Source organism: Paroedura picta, chromosome 8, assembly GCF_049243985.1.
Source record: "Paroedura picta isolate Pp20150507F chromosome 8, Ppicta_v3.0, whole genome shotgun sequence".
Taxonomy (NCBI): Eukaryota; Metazoa; Chordata; class Lepidosauria; order Squamata; family Gekkonidae; genus Paroedura; species Paroedura picta.
In genome coordinates this window covers 36590605-36617502 of record NC_135376.1, presented here as the reverse complement: position 1 = coordinate 36617502, position 26898 = coordinate 36590605, and the positions used below count along the sequence as shown (strand labels likewise).

General features: G+C 42.3%; 1 protein-coding gene across 3 annotated transcripts in view; it reads left to right on the top strand.

The window, feature by feature from the left end:
• Positions 1 to 20377, top strand: part of UBXN7 (UBX domain protein 7) — a 30877-nt gene extending 10500 nt beyond the window's left edge. For all 3 annotated transcript variants that reach the window (XM_077349073.1, XM_077349074.1, XM_077349072.1), the window contains exons 5-11: positions 131 to 243; positions 5962 to 6108; positions 6435 to 6525; positions 8824 to 8951; positions 9188 to 9578; positions 14461 to 14540; positions 16562 to 20377. In XM_077349073.1, coding sequence (XP_077205188.1) covers positions 131 to 243; positions 5962 to 6108; positions 6435 to 6525; positions 8824 to 8951; positions 9188 to 9578; positions 14461 to 14540; positions 16562 to 16723 — 1112 coding nt within the window. In that variant the 3' untranslated portion in view covers positions 16724 to 20377. The remainder of the gene's footprint in view (positions 1 to 130; positions 244 to 5961; positions 6109 to 6434; positions 6526 to 8823; positions 8952 to 9187; positions 9579 to 14460; positions 14541 to 16561) is intronic.
• The last annotated feature ends 6521 nt before the right edge of the window (positions 20378 to 26898 follow it).

Here is a 26898-nt window from a genome sequence, read left to right as displayed (position 1 = left end):
TCCACTCCCCCTTTCTCGTTTATATTCTTTAAAAAGGCAGACTTGAGCCTGCAACAAATAAAACTAGCCATGACAACTGGTGTTTTGAATGTTTTGTCTAACTTGCTTTTTTCCTTCTGGGGCTCTACAGTCCGACAGGAGCAGGAGTTGAGGAATGGAGGAGCAATAGACAAGAAACTCACAACCCTTGCAGACCTCTTCAGGCCTCCCATTGATCTGATGCATAAAGGAAGCTTTGAAACAGTAAGTTGCTAGCCTTTAGTACAGTTACTTTGCCTCAAGGGAGGTTGGCTCAGTTCTGAATGAAGAGCCACATCAGCCAAATGGCAAGGAATGTTTAATAATTTTTGCAGGAAATATTAAAGAAGTTGGTCAATGTTTTCATTTACAGCGACATTCCTTATGGCTGCTCCGTAGATAATAGGGATGACTTTTAGGTTAAAAATTTGAACAACACCTAAACCAGAGTTCCCACCTCCATTTCAGAAAAAAATTAAGATACCCTTGGCACAGGTTTTTGCTTTTCTTCTTATCAGTGACTGATTTGGAGCCCATTTTAGATTAGGGGCAAAAAGGATACCCAAGTATGAAAATTCCTTCAATTGCTGAATTTCTTCCCCATTCAGTGTCCATCTGAATATTGAAAGATTTTTTTTTGTTTTATTTTCTGTTCTTTTTTGAAAAAACAACTACCTTAGTTTTCTGGTGGTTTATTTTCAGGCATTCCTTAATACAAAATTATGAGAAAATTGTTAATGATCTCTGCAAACCAACTCTTGTCCAAGAGAGCAGAGCAGTGTCATCATCATAAAGCAGAACTAGAGTCTTACAATTAGCCAAATGAGGTGGTTGAAAAAGCTCACTGAAGGAAGTCGAAAGATCACTGACATATAGGTTGAACAAAAATGGGGCCAAAAGGCATCCCTGCCTTTATTGAGAAATGGCTCAGTCAGCTCACTCCCATAGCCACAGTGAACCTGAGCTATAACTGTAATGCCAAGTTGCTATTAGTTTTTACAGTTCCTACATAAGTTCTCCTTGTTATGCTTTATTAGATCTCTGTAGTGTCTCTTGAGATACAAGAATTCCCTCAGAACAAGGATGATATTATTGTTCTTTAGCTCCTATGCTTTTGCTGTAGTTCCCTTTTAATAAGCCTGCACTCTGTCAAACAATGTACCAGGATTCTTAGGGGGACAGAGGCCTCACAAAAGGAGCACTGCCAGACATGTTAGAGTACAAGGGCTTTTATAGGGTCAGTATCCTATATAAGATAGTGAGAGAACTAAGTACAGCAGACCCCCAAGTAATGATCTCCTTAAGGATAACACTTATGGGGAGGCCATCATATTTTGGGCCAAGCAAACAGCATTGTTATTCCAGTTGATGTGACATAGAGAGTTTTGATTCTGGGATATAACTTTTGCCTGAAAGTTTGATATAATGAATATTAATTTTCAGAACAATGGGGGGATGATTACTGCCCCAAAAAGATGAAACTCCCAGGAAGCTAGCGAGCTGAGTTCATAGAAAAAAAACCAATGAAGTAATCTATAATACTAGCTTCTTTGTAGCCCAAGAAAGTATAATTTTCATTTGGAGCAATTATTTGGTGGCCATTCAAAATTACTAAATTTCTTTGGATAGGAAAGTAGCCAACTTTAAGGCCATATGCAGACTGGCCCTAGTGTATCTGAGGAACTGTTTGGCTGACTATGCCCCCCAAAGGACATAACGATTGTCCAATGCTAATAAATTGGTGGTCCCTGGCCCAAAAGAGATACATCTGGCCTTGGCCAGGGCCTTTTGAATCCTGACCCCCACCTGGTGGAATGAGCTCCTAGAAGAGCTGAGGGCACGGACGGAACTCTTCTACCAGGCGTTTGGTTGGGGCTGATAAACATCATGACAATGCTGGATAGAATGTTGACCGAGCTCTCTCTATATTAATACTCACCCCCATAAAAGACCCAAATACAGCAATATCTGACTTATCTGACAAACCAGCTGATTGATTGAATGATTTTACTGTTTTAATGTGATAGTATAAATAAGTTGTTGACAAATTGTATTTTACTGTTTTATGTATGATGTGGATGCAGATGTAGATTTTAAAATGTTGGAGATCGCCCTGAGCCAGCCTGCTGGGAGAGGTGGTATATAAGTCTCAAAATCAGTCAGTCATTCTACGGTTTCTTAAGGACAGGGTCTTTTATCTTTTTGTCCATAGAATACTATGCATAGTTTTGCTATAAACTAAAGAAAATGTAGATTCACCCTTATGGATTGTAATTCAAATGCATGCATTGTCCTTCTTGTGTTTAAACTCCCGGTGCTCTTTTGAAGGCACATTTAAGTCACCATTTAAATTACTTGGATTATTTAAGACTTTTTCATAAACCATGAGGAGCTGCGTTCTTATGGAAATTCCCTCTCCTGATTTCACATTGCTCCTGTGAGACAGTTGGGTTTTCCCACAGACTGGAATGTATGAGCAAGTTCTGAGCAGCTGTAGAATTTGTAGCTTTAAGGCCAACAAAATCATGCAATGCTATGGTTCATAATTTGACTTGTGCACTTGTGCACTGAATTAAACCAATGTATAACTTATGCTTATTTACTGTATAATTCCAACAACGTTGTATTTAAAGCATATTAGATATTTAGCTTTGATTTGAAGGCTATCTAGAGAAACGCATATATATTGCCAACACTTAATCCTGTGATCATCATTGTTGTCTTAATTGAGCCTGACTGCTAGCAGTTCAATAACTTATAGGCAATTCAATTGAGTAAATGTTTCTAAAATGGGTTTAAATTCCCTAATATTTGCTTAGTGTAAAATTGGTGAGGGAATCCGGTAAGTGAATCATGTTTCCATCTTGAACTAATTGGCCTTTTATCTATTCAATTTCTTACCCTGTAAGTGAAATTAAAATTCCTTTGTCTTCCTTGCTCAGAATCCACAACAGATTACTAATACACCAGTTAAACAGAAAGAAAGCGGTTGATTTTAAATGTACAGCCAGCATGTAGAGCCATTACTCACAGGAGAACAAAATTAAAATCTCTGCTCAGCTATGACTTCACTGACTGAGTGGCTTTGGGCCAAATTAATTGTTGTCATCTTAACATGGAAAGTTAAACTGTACATTGCAAAGTGCTATGCGGACTCTTCTTCCAAAGCTTTGCACATCTTCCTTTTGCCCTTTATGTGTAGCCAAAGTAGACAACAACTTTTGATTAAACTACAGAGCCTGACCAAAAGTAGAAGCATATCCTGTAGGATTCTTTTGTGTCTTCTGATGTGTAGAGCCAATACTTCTGAAGCTAAATATATAACAGAAAAAAATGATCCATCTTTTAGTTGTATTATGATGTGGGAATAATTGTTTGATTGATCACTAGTGTGTTAATTACAGACACGGGGACTTTATGTTCTTTTTGAAGATAAATGTGGATTTTAAAGTGGTGATCTTGAAACCCTTGCTCCCAAGTAAATGTGCTGAAGATTGGGATGTTAAAAGGCCATGTGTTGGGATGTTTTGCAAGTGCTGAGTAGGTTGCCCTGACACTAAACTAAATGCCTGTATGAAAGAAACAAGATGAGTGCTTAATTTGTTCCTTGTAGATGTCCTTTTGGAAAAGCTACAGCTAAACCCAAGAGGAGCTCAGCTGAAAAATATCTGGAATACATTTTAATTGCAATTGGGTTTTTCTGACAAAAGTTGCCTTTTTCATTTCTAAAAGATACAACCCCAGTTTCTGTTTAAATTGATATTAAGTTTGTACACGAGTATCCAACCATGCAGTTCTGAAGCCATAAAGGCACTTATATTTTCTTAAGAAGGGAGGGCAGTTTCTGCTGTCTTCCCCCCTCCCCCCAGCACATCTCCACTTTGTCCCTTATGTTGTTCCTGAGAGTTCACTGACTGTCAGGAACCAACATGTTCTTCTATTTTTAGAATCATGTAGCTGAACACAGATCATTGTTGGTAATGTATATTTAAGTGTGGAAATCTTTGGTTACTGTTGATGCTGAGTGACCTGACTGTCAAAATGCTGTAATAATGTTTTGTGGTTTTGTTTACTCCCTGATGCTGAGTGTCCTACTGTTAAAACACTGTAACAATGTATGTGGTTTGTAGATATTTGATGCTAGTCAGTGACCGTAAATAAATAATCTAAATCTAAAATATTTAAGTGCTAAACCTAAGAAATCCATGTGGCACAAAAACAAAACTGCTTACATTTGTGAAGTGGGTGTTCAGACTGTAATGATATTGCATAATTACTGAATTAGACCTGTCATGAATTTAGAGGAAATATTCCTTGCTCCTATAACTTGTTATTGAGCTGAGACATAACTTAATACTACTACGATAGTGTCCATTTAAATTTTAGCAAATTAGCCAAAAATATCTCCATTTTACTGCAGCCCTTCCCCAAACAAATTGGATGTTTGGCTTTCATGGTACATTGTCTATATTTTGCATTGCAACATCCTTTGCATAGTAAATCTTACAGCTACTTTTTTATATGTAATACTGAGTTTAAAACGGTTTAAAAACCCACTCAACACAGATGAATAATAGATTCAAAAAGAAACTGCAGGGCTAAGAAATAATGATGAATCAGTAACAAAACTTCAGCACAGAAATAGCTTTCTTTGGCCAGCCCCTTTAGAATCAAATATCAGCTCCTTGGAATAAAAAAATCCATGAACATTCTGTTTGATTTAGAAGGATAACCTAGAAAATTCCATCATGCTCTCTCTCTAACAGTTATATTGCTTCTTCCACGAGGAAAAGTAAACCAAGGTGTATTGTAGCCACAATCCCAGTTTGGTCTTCATTGCTATACACAGTTCTGTGTGATCACACACACCAAAGCCTCCTCTTTCACTTGCAGCAAAAGAAAAATTCCAAGACTGGAATTTTAAGCGAATCAGCTATTCAAAATTGAACCCTTGTTACTATATGTTCAAAAAAAAAAAAAGAATTGTGTGTTAAATAAATTCTATTAAAAGGATAGCTGTCCTAAATATTACTCTTTTCTAATAGAGGTGAGTGCTTTTTTACTTCAGTTTAGCGACCCGTTGAGTAATCAGAACTTCACTTTTAACAAGTGAAACTTTTTTCTCAAGGAACAGAATCAGCAGGAGTGCTTCATAAGTGCAAACCCATAAGCAAAGCTTCTTTCAAGAAAGCCCATTCACACTTTCCTATTTATTCAGGAAATATGAACTTATGAATTTTTGATATAGCGCTTTTTTTCCCAACAGGTATGACAATTCAGCGATCAGGATTACATTCTTGATCAATCTCCTACACTAACTTGCAACCAACCAATCAGGCAATGCCAGCTTTGTGACTCAAACCAGTAAGATCTCTTCCTGCAACTTCAAACCCTCCCATTTCCTCCATTTGCAGTCTGAATGGTCATCAAAAATGACTGTTGGTTTTCCAGTAACATCAAAATATAGTCTGTAAGAATGGAGAAGATTACAGAGAATGAAGAAGTAGAACACGAAAATACAAGTTTATCAATAATGCTAACCTTATTTACAGACAAGGGAATTCACCACAACTTTGCTCTTGAATCAGCAGGTCTGTCATGCAGCCAGATCAATTTGACTCTTTCCACGTTCTTCTTAAAACTAAATATTTTACTCAGAAGTCCCTGGCACTGGGGGGGAAAAACAACCTTTCTCCCCCACTCTTGTGCTAGGCATGTTAACAACCACCAGCCTGGAATTACCGAAGTGTGGCCCTAATTATGACAAGTAGATCTGCAGAGTTTTCTAACCCTGCATGCTGCTTGTCAGCGCAAATGAACTTTTTCTAGTGTGAAGAGGTTGTAGTGAAGCCTGGTGCCATAAGTAGAAGCTGTCAATGCTGGCATTGTTTTTACTAGATTTTCATTTCTGATGGATGTTCCTTATGTTCTCTTTGTTTCCAGGCCAAGGAGTGTGGTCAGATGCAGAACAAGTGGCTCATGATTAACATTCAGAATGTTCAGGATTTTGCCTGTCAATGTCTCAATCGTGATGTCTGGAGCAACGAGGCTGTGAAAAACATTATCCGGGAACACTTCATTTTTTGGCAGGTAGGAGAGCTTTTTAACCTGTGCGGTTGAAAGAGTAGCTATCAAGTCAACACTTGGAAGAAAAGTCAAATGGCAACACTGCTCAGTAGCAGTTGAAGGAATAAGGGGAAGTGAGAAGGAAATAACTATGCAAAATAAAGCTGTGACTCCTGCAGGGCCATCCTGAGCAGAATCGCATCCTTCCAAAACAGTTGACTTCAGGTGGCTTTGAAGGGTGTACCTCTGCTCAGGATTTCCCTGCAGGTCAAGTTATACTACCAAAAGCCAAAGTGTCTTTAACACTGGACTTTTCTGAAGCATTACTGTTTGTGTTCGCTCACCTGTAGGTGTATCACGACAGCGAGGAAGGACAAAGATATATACAGTTCTACAAATTGGCTGACTTCCCTTATGTCTCTATCCTGGATCCTCGGACAGGTAATGGGGCAGGCAGTCACTTGGGAAATATTTGAAGGTAAACTGGGAAGGTACCTGAATCCTTAACTTTGCTTTCCTTTAGTGAGGAAAGGACTCCAGTCTTTCTTTTGTTTTTTCCCGTCCATGGATGACACCATTTAAATTTTAAACAGACATTTGAGTCCTTAAGATGAGCTGGACGTTCATTTTTGGCACTGTCCCTTCACGGAAACCGTTCCCTAATCTCGGGGAGACCTTTTTCAGATGCCTCATGCATCCAGTTCCAGTAGTATTGTGCCTTTTGGCCTTAGCACTCCCATTATACTTTCTCTTGCGTTTAGCAAGATATCCATATTTCCCACAGGTAGACCTCTGACGATGGTAGACCTTAGACCCGCATCGGCGGCACAGACTGAGTCTTATTGCAGCACTTGACAAAGGAGGATGTCCCTGTAGTCATCTTCCTTCAGCTGCCAGGATGAAAGAGAAAAGGCTCCGCTCCCCCCCCCCCCTTCTGCTATGCTCCAGCCGCACTTCTGCCAAAAAGTAGTGTGGCGACTAAAGCCAGACTCCAGTCTATCTTGAGACTGCTTTGCTTGCGGATCATCAGCATGAGCATCCTTTTCTTTTTTGCCACAACCAAAGGAAGTCTCCATGTTCATGGCCAGTATCCTTTTGCCTATCAGGAGTTAGACGCAAAGGAGGGTTGCTGCGGTGGTGCCCTGCTCAGGAGTGTTTCAGGGATGACTGACTGGCTGTTCATTGAATGCTGGTTTAGATGGACCATGAATCTGATTTCTAAATCCATTCAGTTGCTATTCAATAGCTGGAATTAAGAAGGTGCTAGGTAGCTCTTCACTTTCTGCAGTTGGTACCCAGTGCAGAGGTAATAGCTGTATTACTTTGCAGCTGTATTCTGACTTTTAAAAAATAACACCCGTGAAAAGCTCATATTAGAATGACCCAGGAGATGTACATTTCCAGTATCCTGCAGAATGAGAGTCAGCTCTGGAAGAAACTTACATGCACAGAGATCCACAATTTTTTGTTTCCTAATTTGATCCCTTTGGGCCTTTGCCTTCTCCCATGCACTCAGTATGTGTCAAGGCTTCCAGAACAGAGCTGAGCATTTCTCATGGGCAGATGACCTAAGATGCACAAGAGACCCTCTTGGCCTTTTGCAAATTCCACCTCTACCCTCTGAATTCTGTGTCATGGTCAAAGGACTTGTAAGGGCATAGTCTTCTTTCAGCTTGTGCAGGTATGGAGCAGAGAGTTTCAGCTGAGGGAAGGAAGTTGCTCATTCATCCTTCTTCATGGGGGTGAAATTCTAGCGCTCTCCAGAGCAATGGTGAAGAATCCTTAGCCACCAAGCCCCTTAAATGGATTATGTCTCCTGTCTGCCTCCATTCCCCAAATGCCCATCCAGAATCACAAGAGATCTCCAGGTCTCACAGGACTGGGGAGAACATCCCTATTGCTTGAGAAGACCAGTGTTCCCTGCTTTATGTCAGGTTTCCGCATGGGATCATACTTTGGTTGTTTACACCTCTAAGGACTCATCTCCTTTGGAGATCCAAACTATACTGCTGTTCTTTTGCTAACCTCCATTGCAGTCTGACAGAGCCACCCTTAGTGGTAGTGGGACTTCCACTGCATAACAGGACTTAGAAGACGGCAAGAAGCAAGCCTTCAACAATACAAGAAGCAAGTCTTACTGCGTCCCTTTTCTCAGTGCCCCCTAGGCGTTCAGGAAGGGGGAAACAGCAGGGAGAACTTGTGTCACTTCCTCCCTTCTCCAGAGCCTCATAAATGACCCCATCCCCCCCCCCCCCAATCCTTGTCCAAGGACTCTTAAGCAGGATAGGTCTATCTGCTTTCTGTCTGTCTTTTATGAAACGTATAATGTTCAACGTTTGCTTCATTCTACTTTACACAGATATTTATTAAAATGTTGAATTAGCTGCCAGAGGATATAGTGATGGCCACAGGAATAAAAGAGAATTAGAAGGATCCTTGGAGAATAAGTCTATCAATGGCTACTAGCCAGGATAAATGAGGGGGACCTTCACATTCAGAGGCACTAAGCCTCTGAATCTCTGAGCCAGGAGGCAACATCAGGGGAAAGCCTAAGCCTCTGTGCCCTGTTTTTGACCCTCCAGAGGAGTGGGTTGGACAATGTGTGAGACAGGATGCTGGAATAAATGGGCCACAGTTTGATCCAGCATTGATCCGAGTATGTTCTTATTCTCTTTGGTGCATTAATAACTAGAGACTCCTGTTGCTGAAGCATGGTTTCTTATTGCTGTTTTCAAACAGGGCAGAAGCTAGTGGAGTGGCGCCAGTTAGATGTAACTTCCTTTTTGGACCAGGTGACTGGGTTCCTCGGGGAGCACGGCCAACTGGACGGACATTCCACCAGCCCTCCCCAGAAACGCACTCGTTCTGTAAGTATAAGATCTTTTGAAGGAGTGTATGAATGCATTGTGTGTTGGTTTTGCCAGTTGACGTAGAATCTGTATATTACATTATCTTGAGGTTCTCCTTATTAACATCCAAAAAGTAAGTTATACTGGAAGTAAAACATGTTTGACCGCCTCAGGTTTGATAAGTGTTGAGTAGACTAGTTGAAATAATTGGCTGATACTTTTCTCTCCCATTTGATTATGGTTGCATTGAGCAGGAGAGCCTCATTGATGCAAGTGAAGACAGCCAGCTGGAAGCTGCTATCAGAGCCTCTCTTCAGGAGACACACTTTGAATCCACCCAAGTCAAGCAGGACAGCAGATCTGATGAGGAGTCAGAGTCTGAGCTCTTCTCTGGAAGTGAGGAGTTCATTTCAGTTTGTGGCTCAGATGACGATGAACCAGACAACATTGCTAAGTCTAGGAAGTCTCCACACAAGGACGTGGGGTGTAGGAAAGAGGAAATCAGAAGACCTCAGCCTGAGCCTCCAGCAAGGACTGAACCTGAGATGGTAACAAACCATCGAGGACTGTCTTACATAGATTCAGCAGTGCTAGAGGAATCTGCCATTAAGCCAGAAGCTACAGTGAAGGAGCTGAGCACGAATGGTAAATGTCATGTTTTAAATGTACCTTGCTGTTTTCCCAAAGTTGTCCAGGCACATTGTAGCATAAATCTGGTTGGGTTTCTTATAAGTCTGACAACACAGCTGTGGTTTTGCTGGAATACCGCTTTAGCCAAAGAGTATACCCTCCCCTTCCCAGCCCCTTCTGGCTTATCATAGGCCATTTTGGGAGGGGGGGAATCAATATAACCATATATGTCTTATCACCCAATAAATGTTTAACAAATTTTAAATATAGATTACAATTAATTACCCCTCACCCATTCAGAAAACCCTTCCGGAACCATCAAGAAACCCAAAGGTTTCACAAAACCTTGGTTGAGAAACCCTGATCTAGGCAGAGAGTTTTTTTAAAAAAGCATGGAGGGGACAGTAAGTGTAGCAAAATATTTCATATTTAAAAAATACACTTCCTTAGAATAGTGTAGTTAGCATATTACTAGCCATAAAGCCCACTGCACCCTGAAATGCAGTGGGCACTAGTGTGGCTCTCGGGTGGGGAGGGGGGAGGTCACAGGGAGGGAGAGCATTTAAAATGACAGGGAAGGCCAGGTGGGAGGAGGGAGGCCCCCCGCCTCCCCCTGGCCTTCCCTGTCAGATTGCAATGGCGCCGTGGGAGGGAGTCATCTCATTTGGACTTTGTGTGTCCCGATTGGGTCCTGCCTCGGACAGGCCCCACCCAGTCTCCGCCCACCCACCGCTTAGGCTGTTAGGCGAAGCGCTGTTACAAAATATGACTGGAACTTCCACCACTTAAATATCCTAAAAAAGGAAGATGAGTCAAAATTTTACAAAAACAAGGAATGATGGATCTTGGCGGGAAGAGCACTTTGCATGCTCATTAAACAGCTCTACAAAGAACACCATTATTATCCTCTTATTGCAGCTGGGAAGGGAAGAGTGGCTTGCTTTATGTCGTAATGTGAGTTTGTGGTCCAATCAAAAATCGCCTCTCATTGTGTTGGACATTGCACTACACCAACTCCTAAGTAATGAGTGAAATATTGGAAGTCATTCAGGAAGAGAGGGTGGTGGAATATAGTAGCAATTCAGAGTTGGTGAGCACAGAGAACTAAACTACTCAGGGATTTTAATGTATAAAGCCTCAGTTCAAATGTTGTATAAAAGATGGAGAGCCAGATTAGCAGTGTGACCCAAGTGCAATGCAGGTAATTGATGCAGCATAATTCTAAACAACCCCTTCAAGGATCGCTGACTTGTCATGGCGAAGGGGCTTGTGTAGCTCAGTGAAGCTGTGAGCTATGCTGCGCAGAGCCACCCAAGACGGACAGGTCATAGCAGAGAGCTCTGACAAAAGGTGATCCACTGGAGAAGGAAATGGCAAACCACTCCAGTATCTTTGCCATGAAAACTCTATGGACAGGTTCAAAAGGCAAAATGATATGACGCCGGAAGATGAGCCCCTCAGGTCAGAAGGTGTCCAATATGCTACTGGGGATGAGCAGATGGCTAGTACGATTAGCACCAGAATGAATGAAGCGACTGGGCCAAAGTCAAAAGGATGCTCAGTTGTGGAGGGAACTGGTGGCGAAAAGACAGTCCGATGCTGTAAAGACTTTTATTCCATAGGAACCTGAAACGTCAGATCCATGAATCAAGACAAGCTTGACGTGGTCAAACAAGAGATGACAAGACTGAACATCAACATTTTAGGAATTAGTGAACTAAAGTAGACAGGAATGGGTGAATTTAATTCAGATGACCATCAGGTATACTACTGTGGACAAGAATCTCTCAGAAGAAATGGAGTAGCCTTCATAATTAATAAAAGAGTAGGAAAAGCAATATTGGGATACAATCCCCAAAATGACAGAATGATCTTTGTTCGAATCCAAGACAAACCATTCAACATCACAGTAATCCAGGTCTATGCCCCAACCACTGCTGCTGAACAGGATGAAGTTGACTAGTTCTACAAAGCCCTCCAACACCTTCTAGAAGCAACGCCAACAAATGATGTGCTTATCATCATGGGGGATTGCAATGCTAAAGTAGGAAGCCAAAAGATTACCGGGATAACAGGCAAATGAAGCAGGGCATAGGCTGGTAGAATTTTGTCAAGAGAATACAATGGTCATAGCAAACACTTCCAACAACCCAAGAGACGACTCTACACATGGACAACACCAGACGGTCAACACAGAAATCAGATTGACTATTCGCTCTGCAGCCAAAGATGGAGAAGTTCTATATAGTCAGTAAAAACAAGACCAGGAGCCAATTGTGGTTCAGATCATCAGCTTCTTGATGCAAAAGGCTCAAATTGAAGAAAGTAGGAAAAAGCACTAGGCCACTCAGGTATGAACTAAATCATATCCCATATACAGTAGAGGTGACAAATAGATTTAAGGAATTAGATCTGATAGAGTGCCTGAAGAACTATGGACGGAGGTTCGCGACATTGTACAAGAGGTAGCAACTAAAACCATCCCAAAGAAAAAGAAATGCAAGAAAGCAAAATGGCTGTCTGAGGAAGCTTTACAAATAAGTGAGGAGAGAAGGGAAGTGAAAGGCAAGGGAGAAAGAGAAAGATACATCCAACTGAATGCTGAATTCCAGAGAATAGCTAGAAGAGAGAAGAATGCTTTCTTAAATGAACAGTGCAAACAAATAGAAGAAAACAATAGAACAGGGAGGACCAGAGATCTCTTTAAAAAAAATTGGAGATATGAAGAGAACATTTCATGCAAAGATAGGTATGATAAAGGACCAAAATGGTAGGGACCTAAGAGAAGCAGAAGAAATTTTTAAAAGGTGGCAAAATTATACAGAAGAACTATACAAGAGTGAGCCAGTTTGGTGTAGTGGTTAGGAGTGCGGACTTCTAATCTGGCATGCCAGGTTTGATTCTGCGCTCCCCCACATGCAACCAGCTGAGTGACCTTGGGCTCGCCATGGCACTGATTAAACGGTTCTGACCGGGCAGTGATATCAGCGCTCTCTCAGCCCCACCCACCCCACAGGGTGTCTGTTGTGGGGAGAGGAATGGGAAGGCGCTTTGAGCCTCCTTCAGGTAGGGAAAAACGGCATATAAGAACCAAGGCTGTATACTGTCACCTTGCCTATTTAACTTGTATGCGGAGCACATCATGAGAAAGGCGGGGTTAGATTATTCACAAATTGGGATCAAGATTTGCAGGGAGAAATATCAACAATCTCAGATATGCAGATGATACCACTCTAATTGCAGAAAGCGAAGAGGAACTAAATTGCCTTTTGATGCGGGTGAAGGAGGAGAGTACAAAAGTTGGTTTGAAACTCAACATCAAGAAAATAAAGATGATGGCATCTGGCCCTCTCCATTACTGGCAAATAGATGAGGAAGAAATGGAGGTCGTGGCAGATTTTATTTTCCTGGGTTCCAGGATCACTGCAGATGGGGACTGCAGCAAAGAAATTAAAAGATGCTTGCTCCTGGGGAGGAAAGCTATGGCAAATCTTGACAGCATCCTAAAAAGCAGAGTCATCACCCTGCCAACAAAACTGCATTTAGTCAAGGCTATGGTATTCCCAGTTGCAATGTATGGCTGCGAAAGTTGGATCATAAGGAAGGCTGAGCGTCAAAGAATTGAGGCTTTTGAACTCTGGTGCTGGAGAAGACTCTTGCGAGTCCCTTGGACTGCAAGGCGAACAAACCGGTCAGTCCTAGAGGAGATCAGCCCGGACTGCTCCTTAGAAGGCCAGATCCTGAAGATGAAACTCAAATACTTTGGCCACCTCATGAGAAGGAAGGACTCCCTGGAGAAGAGCCTAATGCTGGGAGCGATCGAGGGCAAAAGAAGAAGGGGACAACAGAGAATGAGGTGGCTAGATGGAGTCACTGAAGCAGTAGGTGCAAACTTAAATGGACTCCGGGGAATGGTAGAGGACAGGAAGGCCTGGAGGATCATTGTCCATGGGGTCGCGATGAGTCGGACATGACTTCGCACCTAAGAACAACAACAATTCTAAACAAAACAGTTGGGGGAGAGGAGGCTGATCAGAAAGCACAATATTTTAAAACATAGCATTATAGAATCATAGACTTAATAGCGTTGGAAAGGACCTCATGGGTCATCTAGTCCAACCCCCTGCATTTTGCAGGACACTCACATCCCTATCGCTCATCTACTGTAACCTGCCACCCCTTTGCCTTCACAGAATCAGCCTCTCTGTCAGATGGCTATCTAGCCTCTGTTTAAAAATATCCAAAGATGGAGAACCCACCACCTCCCGAGGAAGCCTGTTCCACTGAGAAACCGCTCTGTCAGGAACTTCTTCTGGATGTTTAGATGGAATTTCTTTTGAATTAATTTCATCCCATTTGTTCTGGTCTGTCCCTCCGGGGCAAGAGAGAACAATTCTGCTCCATCCTCCATATGGCACCCTTTTAAATACTTGAAGATGGTTATCAGATCCCCTCTCAGTCGTCTCCTCTTTAGGCTCAACAGACCGAGCTCCCCCAGCATTTCTTACATCTAAGTAAGGAACTTCTCAGGAAGTTTAGAAGAAAAATGGAACAATAGTGAACTGGGACCAAGTAAAGATGCTTAAGAAATGGTAAAAATATGTCCTATTTTAGTGAGAGTGGAATAACATAGCGCACAACAGCCATTTCTTAGAAGACTAACATTTGGCTAAATTCCTGAATCCCACTGTTACAGGGTTTGTTTTGTGGAGGTGAAAAGTGGTCACAAAAACACAGGACAACTAGCTTACAGTGTTTCAAACATAACAACGAAGATTTAGATAAGTCACCTATAGAAATATAATCTCTGGCTCAGTGCTCATGCATGCCACCTTTAGAAAAATAGTGAATGTTATATTAAGGATGTTCAGTTTAGTTTGTAACTTTCTTCCTCTAGGACCAAAGGCACAACTCATGCTGAGGTATCCAGACGGGAAGAGGGAACAGATTTCATTGCCTGAACAAGCTAAGCTTCTGGTAGGTGGAAATAGAGTGGGAATGACATTGCTGCTTTGATCTTAATGTCCCTGATGATCCCAATTTATGTTTCAAGGGTTGATGCTCTTTGTCTTGTTTTTGAAATACTTCACATATACCTTAAGTGGTATTTTTGGCTGCCTCTTTAAATAGTAAGATTTTGTCTTGGATCGAGAGTTGACTTCTAAGAGTGTGTCCAAGATTACTAGGAAAATTCACTTTCTAATTGTGCATCGAGTTCCTTCCGAGGCAAAATTGGATTCGGCATACTAGAAGCTGAATTGCTGCCGGCAGACCTGTGCAGTTCCACAATATTCACTATTGGAACATTGAGAAACCTTGTGTTAGCATCTTCCAGTAGTAGCATTCTGTATCTAGAGAGAAGAGCTTGGAAATATTATATCAGAAACACTAAAAGATAGAGGGGGTGCTTATTAAATTTGTTCTCAACCTGTGGGTTAGGACCCCAAGTGGGGTCCCCTGGCCCTTTCTGCTGCGGCGGCAGTAACAGGCGATGGGCAGTGTGCCCGCGCGCGCACCTGGGGGAGTTTGCCTGACATGCCTGCTGTCCCCCACCTCCCCACAAAGCCCCTTTGTGGAAGCCAGGTGATGGTGGGCAGGCGGTAAAGAGAAGCCCAAATTGCCCAGCTGCATGGCCAAGAAGAGCCGGCACAGCGGCTTGTGACGGCTGTCCCCCGCCCGCTGGCACAGGCCTTGCCCTCCCCGACGGCTGGGAGGTCTGCGGGCAGCAGAAGGGAGCGAAAGAGACCAATGCAGCCCATGCGAGCCGCTGAGGCATCTCCTTTCCTTGCCACTCCCCTCTGGGGAAACTGCCCTGCACACGTTGAAGTCGCCCCTTCCAGCAGGCGGAGGCTGGCGGCCGCCTTGATTGTTGTGCTCCTGTGTGCGTGCCTGCCGCCACCCCAGTTGGGGTTGCGACACCAAAAAGGTTGAGAACCGCTGATCTAGGGGTCTTAGTAGACCATACACTGAACATGAGTCAGCAATGTGACTTGGTAGCTAAAAAGGCAAATGGGATTTTGAGCTGTATTAAAAGAAGTATAGTATCCAGATCACATGGGGTGATGCTACCACTTTATTCCACTCTGGTAAGACCTCACTTGTGTTCACTTTTGGGCACCACAACTGAAGAAAGAAACTGGAGCTACAAAGATGATGAGGGGTTTGGAGACCAAGTCATATGAGGAAAGGTTGAGGGAGCTTTGGTCTGTTTAGCCTGGAGAGAAAATGACTAACAGGTGATATGATAACCATCTTCAAATACTTGAAGGGCTGTCATATAGAAGATGGAGCAGAGTTGTTTTCTGTTGCCCCAGCGGGTTGGACCATACCAATCGGTTAAAATTAATTCAAAAGAATTTTCAGCTAAACATCCAGAAGCAGTTCCTGACAGTAAGAGCAGTTCTTCAATGGAACAGGCTTCCTTAGGAGGTGGTGAGTTTTTAAGCAGAGTCATCTGACAGAGATGCTAATTTTATGAATTTAGGCAGGTAGTGAGTGAGTGGGCAGGTAGTTATGAGTTCCTGCATTGTGCAGGGGGTTGGACTCGATGACTCTGGAGATCCCTTCCAACACTGATTCTATGATTTTATATCAAACAATGAAGGGTATAAAAATTAAATACAAATTGGCTGTATCCTTTAAAGTCTAATTCTTGAGATTACACTCATAGAAATCTGCTGCATAGTCTTAATTCACTGCCTTTGCTCCCACTTTTTCAGCTTAGTGCAAAACAGTTAATTAAAAAACATAACCCGCTTGAATGTCCCATGAAAGTCCCAGAATCCTGCCTTTTCCTGGTATAAGTAGGCAGTGTTCATGTATCCCCCTCTATGCAGAGATACTCATGACAACCTGTCATTTTTTCAACAGCTAACTGAAGTTTCTCGCACTGACATTGTCTTCTGCATTGAGCAGGTTGCCATCTCCTAATCTCATTGTGTTTAAACAAAAATCCTCAGGCTCTTTAATTAAGACATTGCTCTTTGTTGTCTTTGCAGGCTCTCATCAAACATGTACAGTCAAAAGGTTACCCCAATGAACGTTTTGAACTCCTCACCAACTTTCCACGGAGAAAACTTTCCCATCTGGACTATGACATCACATTACAAGAAGCTGGTCTTTGTCCTCAAGAGACTGTCTTTGTGCAGGAAAGGAATTAGCTCTTCTATCCATTCATCATGTCATCTTGCCTACAGTACTATTCCCCGAGTACGCAGTTGGTTTCACCAAATTGTGGCGCTGAAATCAGGCAATCCTAGGCCAACTTTTCTCCCTCCTTCCTTTATGCTACTCTTGACTCGTCAGTCATATGAAAGCAGCAGGATAGGCTTACTTGGCTTTGGTGCCGGGGGAAGATGTGTCTGCTTCAGTGGCTTCTTGCCGTCCCAGAAGAGTAAGGGCTGTCCGTACGTCCAGCATGCTGGGGACACAGAGCAGCCAGAACAGGAAGTGTATCAGTCTCTCCTCCAAAACACAAATCTATTTTCCTTAATATATTTTATTTTTCAGGAAGTCAAGTGACCAGCCATTAAAGCTTCTTTACGCCACCATCTAAGCATGTGGTTGGCTACATGAAGGCAATTCAGCGTGAGGTTTTCAGCATGGCAAGCATGGCCTTTTTCTTGGGAGTGCCCATCTGTGCTGAAAGCTGAGTCCTGCTGTTTTGCACATGTTGGGAGCCACCACATGCAGACTTTTCAAGGAACAAGCATTTGGCCAAATGGTTGTTAAAGAGGCCCCAGGTCATGCCCACATGTGAAGAAAATGTACAGAATGACAGATCTGTAGCACTTTGAGAATCATAGCAAGCACAGTTCCAGGAAGGACATAGAATCAGCAACCTTTGAACAACAGCATGGATTGATTTGTATGTATTCACCACTCTTTGTTATGGATGGAGTTATTTGCTTTAAAGAAAGGGTAATGTAGCCAGTAGATCTAGCACAACCTAATATTTGTCATCTAATCCTGCTTATCTAGAGCCGTTAAAATTGTGGGAATTAGGGGTGGCTTCTCATATTCTATCTAGAATTTACCATCAATGGAATACGGCAAGATATGGTCTCTGAATGTAAAACATTAAATCTGTTCTGTCATAATTTAAAGCTGTTTTGATTTACAGTGCTGGACTGAAATTTGGTCAACAGTGAGTCTTAGGATACATGTACAGATGCCAGATTCTTGGAGAAAGCACTGTATTCTGTTTTGTTTGGTTAACTTTAAAATATTCTCATTAGCACGCTAACATCGTAAGGCTAAGAAGGTTTTCGACTGTTCCCACCTGTGATTCTGAACCCCAGCTGTCCAATCAGCTGTTTGACATGTTCTATTTCTAATTAGCCAGGAACACATCAGTCATCAAAGGCATATTCTAGGTCACTTGCATCTGGCGGTGCTTAACCCCAAACAGTGCAAGCCACAGTAGGATCTGTTCATATTCTCACCACACACTTTACTCCCATCTGTCTGTGCAGTGCTTGTAGAATTGTAGAATTGAAACATTTAGCCCTTTCTTTCTCTTCCTTAATGTAAGGTGAGACCTGCAGTTATAGTGATGAGTGCGATTAATTCTTTTTTAAGCCAGAGCTGAGTTTATATTAAACTACACAACTGGCAATATATGTGGATCAGTTTGCTGATAGAGGCAAATGAAAATGTTGAGTAAGGAATCCAGCTGTTGTCCTCTGCCTCAAGACCCAGAAGCTTCAGTTCTTGAGAACTGATGCTAGAAATCTTTTTGAAATGCATTGCTAAACAAATGAAAAGATAAAAGGTCACTATCTTGATTAAAACCAAACCTAGACTCTTACAGTTGAGGAACTGACTTTTTAGTAATCAATATATTCATTCCTGTTTCTACCCCTTGCTTCAGTTGCTGCCACCTCTGTCCTTTCCCTCAAGCTGCGTCTTAGTCTTTAGTTAGGTTTTCTTCTCATTGTCCGCCATCTCCCTCAGGACTTCCTCCCTCTCTCCCGCTCCTGACTTCTTTACCTCTGCATGTCCCTGTCTAGTCATCTGCCTGCCCAACAAATCTATTTCTCTTCAGAGGATATGTGTGATCTCAATCACAATCAACAACTAGACTAGCATTCTGAGACCATTGTTCACTATCCCTCAGCATTTGTGACATTTGTCAGCATTCTGTGCTTTTGTATAAACACAGCAAATTGCTATCAAAAGCTTTACTGCCACAGCACAAATGAGTTATAGATGACATTTTCTGTTACTACTGTATTAATACCACCGTATGAGGGTAATACAGTATAATTCCTTTATGCCATTTGCCCTCACGGCAGTGAAAATATTATCTGTGTCAACTAACAAGCTTGAATGCTTTCCATCTTGCCAACATGTTGTTGCATTGGGTCGCTAACATATTTCTGAATCCTTCATGCTAGCTTGAGAGGTCTAGAAGATTTAATGTTGAAGAGGAGATGCTTGAGGCTCTACTCTTAGTAATGTTAATCAGAGGACAATGTGCAGCTATGAAAAGATAATTTTTGATTTATACAGAAGTTGCACTTACACCAGCAAAAGACTTGAGCCCTGTTCTCATAATTCTTGCATTCAAATGTTCTCATGCAAACAGCTTTGACCAGATGTTTTTGAATGGGTCGGTGAAATGTCCCTTTCAAGAGTCGCAGTGTATGCATGTGGACACGGTTTGCCATTTTGCTGGATACAGGATCTTTAAAGGTACATAAGTGAGTGTCATGGATTATGGTAGAGAGGTGAGCCCAATAAAGTCTTAATGTGCTTATTCAAAACAGTGGAGTGTGTAATGACATCAGGAGTTTCTTTTTGCAGATTCTGGAAGCAATCAGTGGTGATCAAACACAGTGTCTTCTAGAGAAATGCTCTGGTTTGATCCTTTTAATAATTATTAAGCAGTTCAGTTAAAATGGATAAGTTCTTTTATGTAGCAGGGCTGGTAGATAAAAGTTCCATCGTTCACACAAACGTCACCATTTCTTTCTACTGTTTGTTTTGTCTTTTCCTTAGAACAGTTTACCAAAAGGCTACATACGGTGGATCTTGACATTAATGTTTCTGCCGAGTGCCTTGACAGCAGAAAGGCAGCATGTTACTACTCTGATAATATTAAAAGTGACTGTTTTTCTGTGCCATTGTTTCTGAAGAGGCATTCGTGGCTTAGTTTTTCCGAAGATCATGTAGGAGCCCTATTTTTAATTTCTATTTGGATTTGTTTTGCCATTTTTGAAGCTTATGGTTCTGATTGTGAGCACTCTAGCTCCTTCGTCCCTTGTTCCTATGACTGATCATTGTAGCCCTACCAGACAGATTATTCATGCAAAGTAAATTTTGAGAGGAGCCTTTAGTGCAATATAACAGATGATGCGGTAAATGAAGGCAGGACTGCTTGCAGAAGAAATGCCTCCAAAGGCTCAAAAGTACAGCATTAAAGGCAGCCTCTGAAAGTGGAGGAAACAAGATCTTCTAATCTGACATGAATTGAGAACATGTGATTTAGAGGTTATTGTAATAAATAATTTGGTACCTTTAGGACATTAAGCTGACTTTAAAGTTGGATTGTCTTCTTCAATTGATAAAGCTTTATTGCTTGAGCTGTACAAAACTGTGGCTTGCCACATTTTCTATAGAAGCTATTTCCTTTGTAATTATGAGAACTCTAAGGTAGATGGGAGAAGAGAAGATTTCATCTTGCTGCGATGGGAAGGACCAAATTCAAAGCAATCTCTATACATACAACTATTACATTTTTATAAATATGTGTAAATGTCCTTCCTACTGTAATATTTTGAGCCTGAAAATAAAGCAGACCTTTTCACTAATTCTTAACCTGTTGATTTTAGAAGCCAATGAATTCTCCTGGGATAGAAAAGGAGAAAATATTTTCTGTGGAGACGAAATTGTAGAGGCTAGGAGTTTAGGTATATCACTCCCTAGAAACATTTGGTAAAATAAATGCAAGATATGAGAACATCATATTTGATGTTCACTAGAAGTCCTGAAAGTAACAGCCAATCTAATAGAGGAAGAACAAGGAAACAGTATAATAAAGGTGATTTGTGGTTCTTTTACCAGATGTTACTCAGGGAGAAATATGGGTCAAATGCAGCCACAGATTCCCCCATCCTGAAATTAAAGTGTGCATGTTGGCAGCTCATGCTGTGTTTCAGTGGATGAATGAGTCATTCCACGGCACTTGGACTCTTCAGTTCTGCTTACTACCACCCACTGTTTAATTTTCTCCTCTCTAGTGCTGTAACAGAGAATGTAGTCCACTAGCTCCAAATCCCATTGGTTGGCAACTTTAGCTTTTGCTAACCAACAAGTCTGTTTGAAAGTCCCTTTCTTTTGAATTTATATCACAAATTTGGGAACCTTTTGGTGAATTCTACGTTTTCCCTGCTAGTTGCTTTTAATAGCCACATCCCAGGGATTTGCAGGGACCTAGTGGTTCATATCTGGGGATTCAATACCAACCACACAACAGCTTTTTCATGACATCTAGTCTAGTAGTGATATATTGTAAACATTATTCCAGTCCTCATCTCCAATTAAAGGCTCTTTAGAAGCAACATTGGAACTCTTACTGGGATGCTGAAGAGCTTATTTCCATTGCAGGCATTTCTTTATGGAGAACAATAAAACCAGAGTCCAGTAGCTCCTTTAAGACCAACAAAGATTTAATCAAGGCGTGAGCTTTCTAGTCCAAGCACCCTTCATCAGACTATGATCTTCTTATATTATCATAAATAAAATACCTAGTGAGGAATATGGATACACAAGTTTAACAAGGTTAGCATGAATTAAAAAAGCCTTTGTCTCTATTGAGTCCTGGGTATGTCATAGTATAGAGTTTTGTAATAAAAACATAATATAAATGTAATAACAAATGTAATATGACTGTAATAACAAATAACATAATAATATGACTGTAAGATATGGCATTGTAATGTAATTTTGAGTTTGACTCCCTGTCCTTGGGAAGTGACCAGCAATTCCCTGGGAGGAATGTCTCACGGTTGTACAGAGCAAGCAACATATGGGGAGGTGATAGCCTTTGATCTCTCTACCAGCAACTCTTTGGTTTCTCTTTGTAGAGTACACTGAATTCTAGGGGATTCATTGGCTGTTTTGACAAAGGATTATCATTGGCTGTATCTGGTTGTGACACAGATGTAACTGATTTTTGCTATATATTCCCTGTCATGTAAGAAGGGTCTGACAAAGGGTGCTTGCACTCGAAAGCTCACGCCTTGATTAAATCTTTGTTGGTCTTAAAAATGCTACTGGACTCTGATTTTATTGTGCTACTTCAGACCAACACGGCTACTCATTTGAATCTATCTTTATGGAGAAGGAAACCAGGTATTCAGGCTGCAGTTTCAGAGAGCAGTGAGCTCCTAACTGAGATGAGTTGTTTCTTTTTGCCAAAGTGTTTGATTTTAAAGACTTAGAAAATCACTAACGACATCATACAGACATTATTCTGTATGACCAGAACAGGCAAGTGGTATATTTTGCATATTTGTAATTCATTTCACAGAAAGCCCTGAACACTGATATGGCTACTTATGCCAAGGTGAACATCAATTTGAAACAAATGTAATATACCTTAGATCTGTTTTTATGTATTTCTGGAAATCAATGTTAATATTATGAAAATTGTACTGGGTTTAAAGAGGGATAGTTCTTCTCTTGTGGAAGTCACATATCATATTGGTAAATATGACCCAGGGATAGAACCTGTTGTCTTTAGTAATCCATCTTGGTTCAAAAGTTAAAAGTTGCTGAGGCCATTCTTCCCATGATCTTACAGTTTGCAAGTTTCCTAATACAACATTTAAAGAGTCATTGTGGAAAAAATTAGAAACACTCTTTCAAGGGAGACAGTCCATGTAACAAGTCTTGCAAGATTTATATTTTTTAAAGAAGAAAACTTGAAAGCATGTGTGATTTAAGATGGGTCACTGACATATGGGAGCTGAAATTACAAGGTGGATGCGCATGAATGTTTAATAGAAAAACATTATAAAAATAGGTTTTAAAACCCATTAAAAGCAAAATTAAGGCCAGAATCTTACATGCAAACCCTAAAAAGAGATGTAACAGTGAAGTTTGGAGTATATCTTGGCATTAAATCAACTTATCAGGAGAAGTTTAAAAAATGTTTTTAGTATGTCTTGGTTGAAAATTGGATGCTTTCTGGGGTGGATACTACCACAAATGAGGGCCTCATTTGCCCCATTAGCAGATCACCATCTGACAACAGTATCTCCACTTGCTCTGATGAAAGTAGCACCTGGGACTCTTCCAGCCATGCTTAACTGGGGCCAGAATACTGCAAAATCTGAAACCATTACATTGGGAGTTAACCTCCCAATAAAAGAAGCAGCACCTGTAGCTTGAAGAAAAAAATTTATTTCAGTGGCCATTGCTAGGCAACCACACAGTATTGCCAGCCTTGATTTCTGCCAGTACTGTTTATCAAGACTGTTTTGGCCTTTGAGGGAAGACTCATTGGGACCAAGGATACCCCCAGCTTGATACCATCTGATTTGTTATGACTGGCCAGCAGCAGCCACCCCTAGAAAGCCAGTGTGGCATAATGTATACAAATTCAAATCATAACTGCAGTGGAGGCACACTGTGTGGCATTGGACCAAATACATATTCTCAGCCTAATTTACCTCACAGTTATTGTGATGATAAAATGGAGGATAGGAGAGTGAAGAAAGTTTGGGTCAACATTATGGAGAAAGGTGGAGCATAAATGAAATAATATAGCTGAAATGGAGGGAGGAGATAAAAGGCAGATTGATTGGCAGGTGGAAAGGAGTAAAAGAAATAAGGAAAGGGTAAGATATGGGGGACTGCCAGGAAGAAGGAAAGAGAGGAACTAGTGTGAGGAAGGGTATACAGGAGGAAATGAGGTGCCCTCTGCAAATCCTTACCCATCCCCACCACACAACTCGGCTCATCCTCGCAGCCAGCACTGGTCAACTGGGCCATAGTTTTCCTGGGTAGCAGCTGCCAGGGGGACAGAAGGAGGGAAAGCTGAAGGCAGTGGGGAGGCAGATGAAGGTAGGTTGGCTGGCAGGTGGGAAGGAAGAAGGGGAAAGAGATACTTATGAATAGGGATGGACATGAACTGGCTAACTAACTGAAGTTGGTCATGATGGCCAGTTCCTGGTTTGTGAGGCAACATTTGTGGAAAGGTCCCCAGTATGAACATTCCATGAACTTCCTTGCCATTCCTGGTGGGTTGTGAATGGATACGTTTCCAGGCAGACTTTTTTCCACTCAACTGTTTACAGAAATCCAAGGCAGGGGGGAGGGGGCAGAATTCCTCAGCCTTGGAAACACCAAGTTCTCCAAAGCTTAAGAGGCACCTCTGGCTGCCAACTGTTTCCATTCTGCTCAGTAGGATCAAGCTATATATACACTCAGCTTCATACCATTTTGTTTGCCAGCTATTTGCAGTGCAGTTGTGGGAATTAGTAGGGGACATGTTAAACAAACTGAGCACTTTCATTCTCTCCTGACTGAACTTGTCTCCCCTTACTGGGGTATGGGTGTTAGGTGGACCTAGTTTGTCTTCTCACACTGAGCGGTGGGGCTTAACTACTGAGTGCCTTGGCTGGTTTTATACCTTCCTGGTTATTATGAACTAGTCCTCCTGTTGGGGTTTGGGTGTTAGGTGGTCTCAGGAAAAGGCTTACATCAGTTTTTTCCCACAGGTCAAAGTGTTTAGGCACATCTAGAGATGGCTGTAGCCAAAGGATAGTGTCTGGGTGGCAGGTTAACATGGATAGAGAGGTTGTCGAGAGGCATTTAGCTGTACTGGATGAGTTCAAATCCCCTGGTCCAGATGAAATGCACCCGAGAGTGCTCAAAGAACTTTCCAGAGAACTTGCACAGCCCTTGTCCATCATCTTCGGGACCTCTTTAAGGACTGGAGATGTCCCGGAGGACTGGAAGAGAGCAAACATTATTCCGATCTTCAAAAAAGGGAGGAAGGATGACCCGGGAAACTACAGACCAGTGAGTCTAACCTCTGTTGTGGGGAAGATAATGGAGCAGATATTAAAGGGAGCGATCTGCAAACATCTGGAGGACAATTTGGTGATCCAAGGAAGTCAGCATGGATTTGTCTTCAACAGGTCCTGTCAGACTAACCTGGTTTCCTTTTTTGACCAAGTAACAGGTTTGTTGGATCGTGGAAATTCAGTTGATGTTGTTTACTTTGATTTTAGTAAAGCTTTTGATAAGGTTCCCCATGATGTTCTGATGGATAAGTTGAAGGACTGCAATCTGGATTTTCAGATAGTTAGGTGGATAGGGAATTGGTTAGAGAACTGCACTCAAAGAGTTGCTGTCAATGGTGTTTCATCAGACTGGAGAGAGGTGAGTAGCGGGGTACCTCAGGGCTCGGTGCTCGGCCCGGTACTTTTTAACATATTTATTAATGATCTAGATGAAGGGGTGGAGGGACTACTCATCAAGTTTGCAGATGACACCAAATTGGGAGGACTGGCAAATACTCCGGAAGATAGAGACAGAGTTCAACAAGATCTGAACACAATGGAAAAATGGGCAAATGAGAACAAGATGCAATTTAATAAAGATAAGTGTAAAGTTCTGCATCTGGGTCAGAAAAATGAAAAGCATGCCTACTGGATGGGGGATACACTTCTAGGTAACACTGTGTGTGAATGAGACCTTGGGGTACTTGTGGATTGTAAACTAAACATGAGGAGGCAGTGATGCAGCGGTAAAAAAGGCGAATGCCATTTTGGGCTGTATCAACAGGGGCATCACGTCAAAATCACAAGATGTCATAGTCCCATTGTATACGGCACTGGTCAGACCACACTTGGAGTACTGTGTGCAGTTCTGGAGGCCTCACTTCAAGGACGTAGATAAAATTGAAAGGGTACAGAGGAGAGCGACGAAGATGATCTGGGGCCAAGGGACCAAGCCCTATGAAGATAGGTTGAGGTACTTGGGAATGTTCAGCCTGGAGAAAAGGAGGTTGAGAGGGGACATGATAGCCCTCTTTAAGTATTTGAAAGGTTGTCACTTGGAGGAGGGCAGGATGCTGTTTCTGTTGGCTGCAGAGGAGAGGACACGCAGTAATGGGTTTAAACTTCAAGTACAACGATATAGGCTAGATATCAGGAAAAAGTTTTTCACAGTCAGAGTAGTTCAGCAGTGGAATAGGCTGCCTAAGGAGGTGGTGAGCTCCCCCTCACTGGCAGTCTTCAAGCAAAGGTTGGATACACACTTTTCTTGGATGCTTTAGGATGCTTAGGGCTGATCCTGCGTAGAGCAGGGGGTTGGACTAGATGGCCTTGTATGACCCCTTCCAACTCTATGATTCTACAGACAACCAGTGGTAGGGCTTCTCTCTGCTGCTGAGAGGGAATGGGTCTCTTCTTCCTGCTGCTGACCACCACACTTTCCTGTAGCGGCAACACAGTTGGGTGCACCTTTTGCAGGTGCCTGCAGAGGATGGAAGAGCACAACTGTGGGGTAGGTATGGGTGTTGCACACCTGGCACTCACACAGGGGTCACTTGGGGTGTGTGGAAATGTTTCCAAACTGTGGCCCTAGGATTGGAGAAGGTGGGGGGGCATTGCTGCTTTCTGGCACTGGATTGGGAGGGCCACAGAAGGGTGTACATAAGGCAGGAGCAGCAACAGGGAATTGTGATGCGGAAGGGGAAGATGCGTCCTGCCTGCCCTCTGAATCACTGCCGTTAAGAGTCCTCCTGTCCGGAGAGTATTAGCAACTGCTGGTGTCTGGGCAGTGCTGCTCACAGCTCTCTTGCCTCCTTGGGCCAGGAACAGATCAGGAGCAGGAGGCTCCAAGGCCCCTAGTAATGCCCTGCTAGGGCTAGGCTCCAGTGGCCTGGTGGGAGGGGTGTGGTGCCTGGGGAGTGGAGCCTGTGGTATGTGGGGAAGGAGGAATTTTTCCCTCCATGATGAGCACTCTCTTCACCCTCATGGCACATAAACATGTTCACACATGTATAAATGTGTATATTGACTCCCTTGTGGAGTCACCCAGGGCACGGTTCTCTCCCCCACACTCTTTAAGATCTTTATGCGCCCTCTGGTACAGCTGGTATGGAGTTCTGGGCTGGGCTGTCATCAGTATGCTAATGATATCCTGCTCTATCTCCTCATGGACAGCCATCCGGAGTCCCCCCCTGGAATCACTTGCCAGCTGTTTGGAAACCGTGGCTGGATGGTTCGAGCAGAGTCGCCTGAAACTCAACCTCTCCAAGATGGAGGTCCTGTGGCTGGGTGGTAGAGGGATGGAAGCAGATTTGCTCACCCTG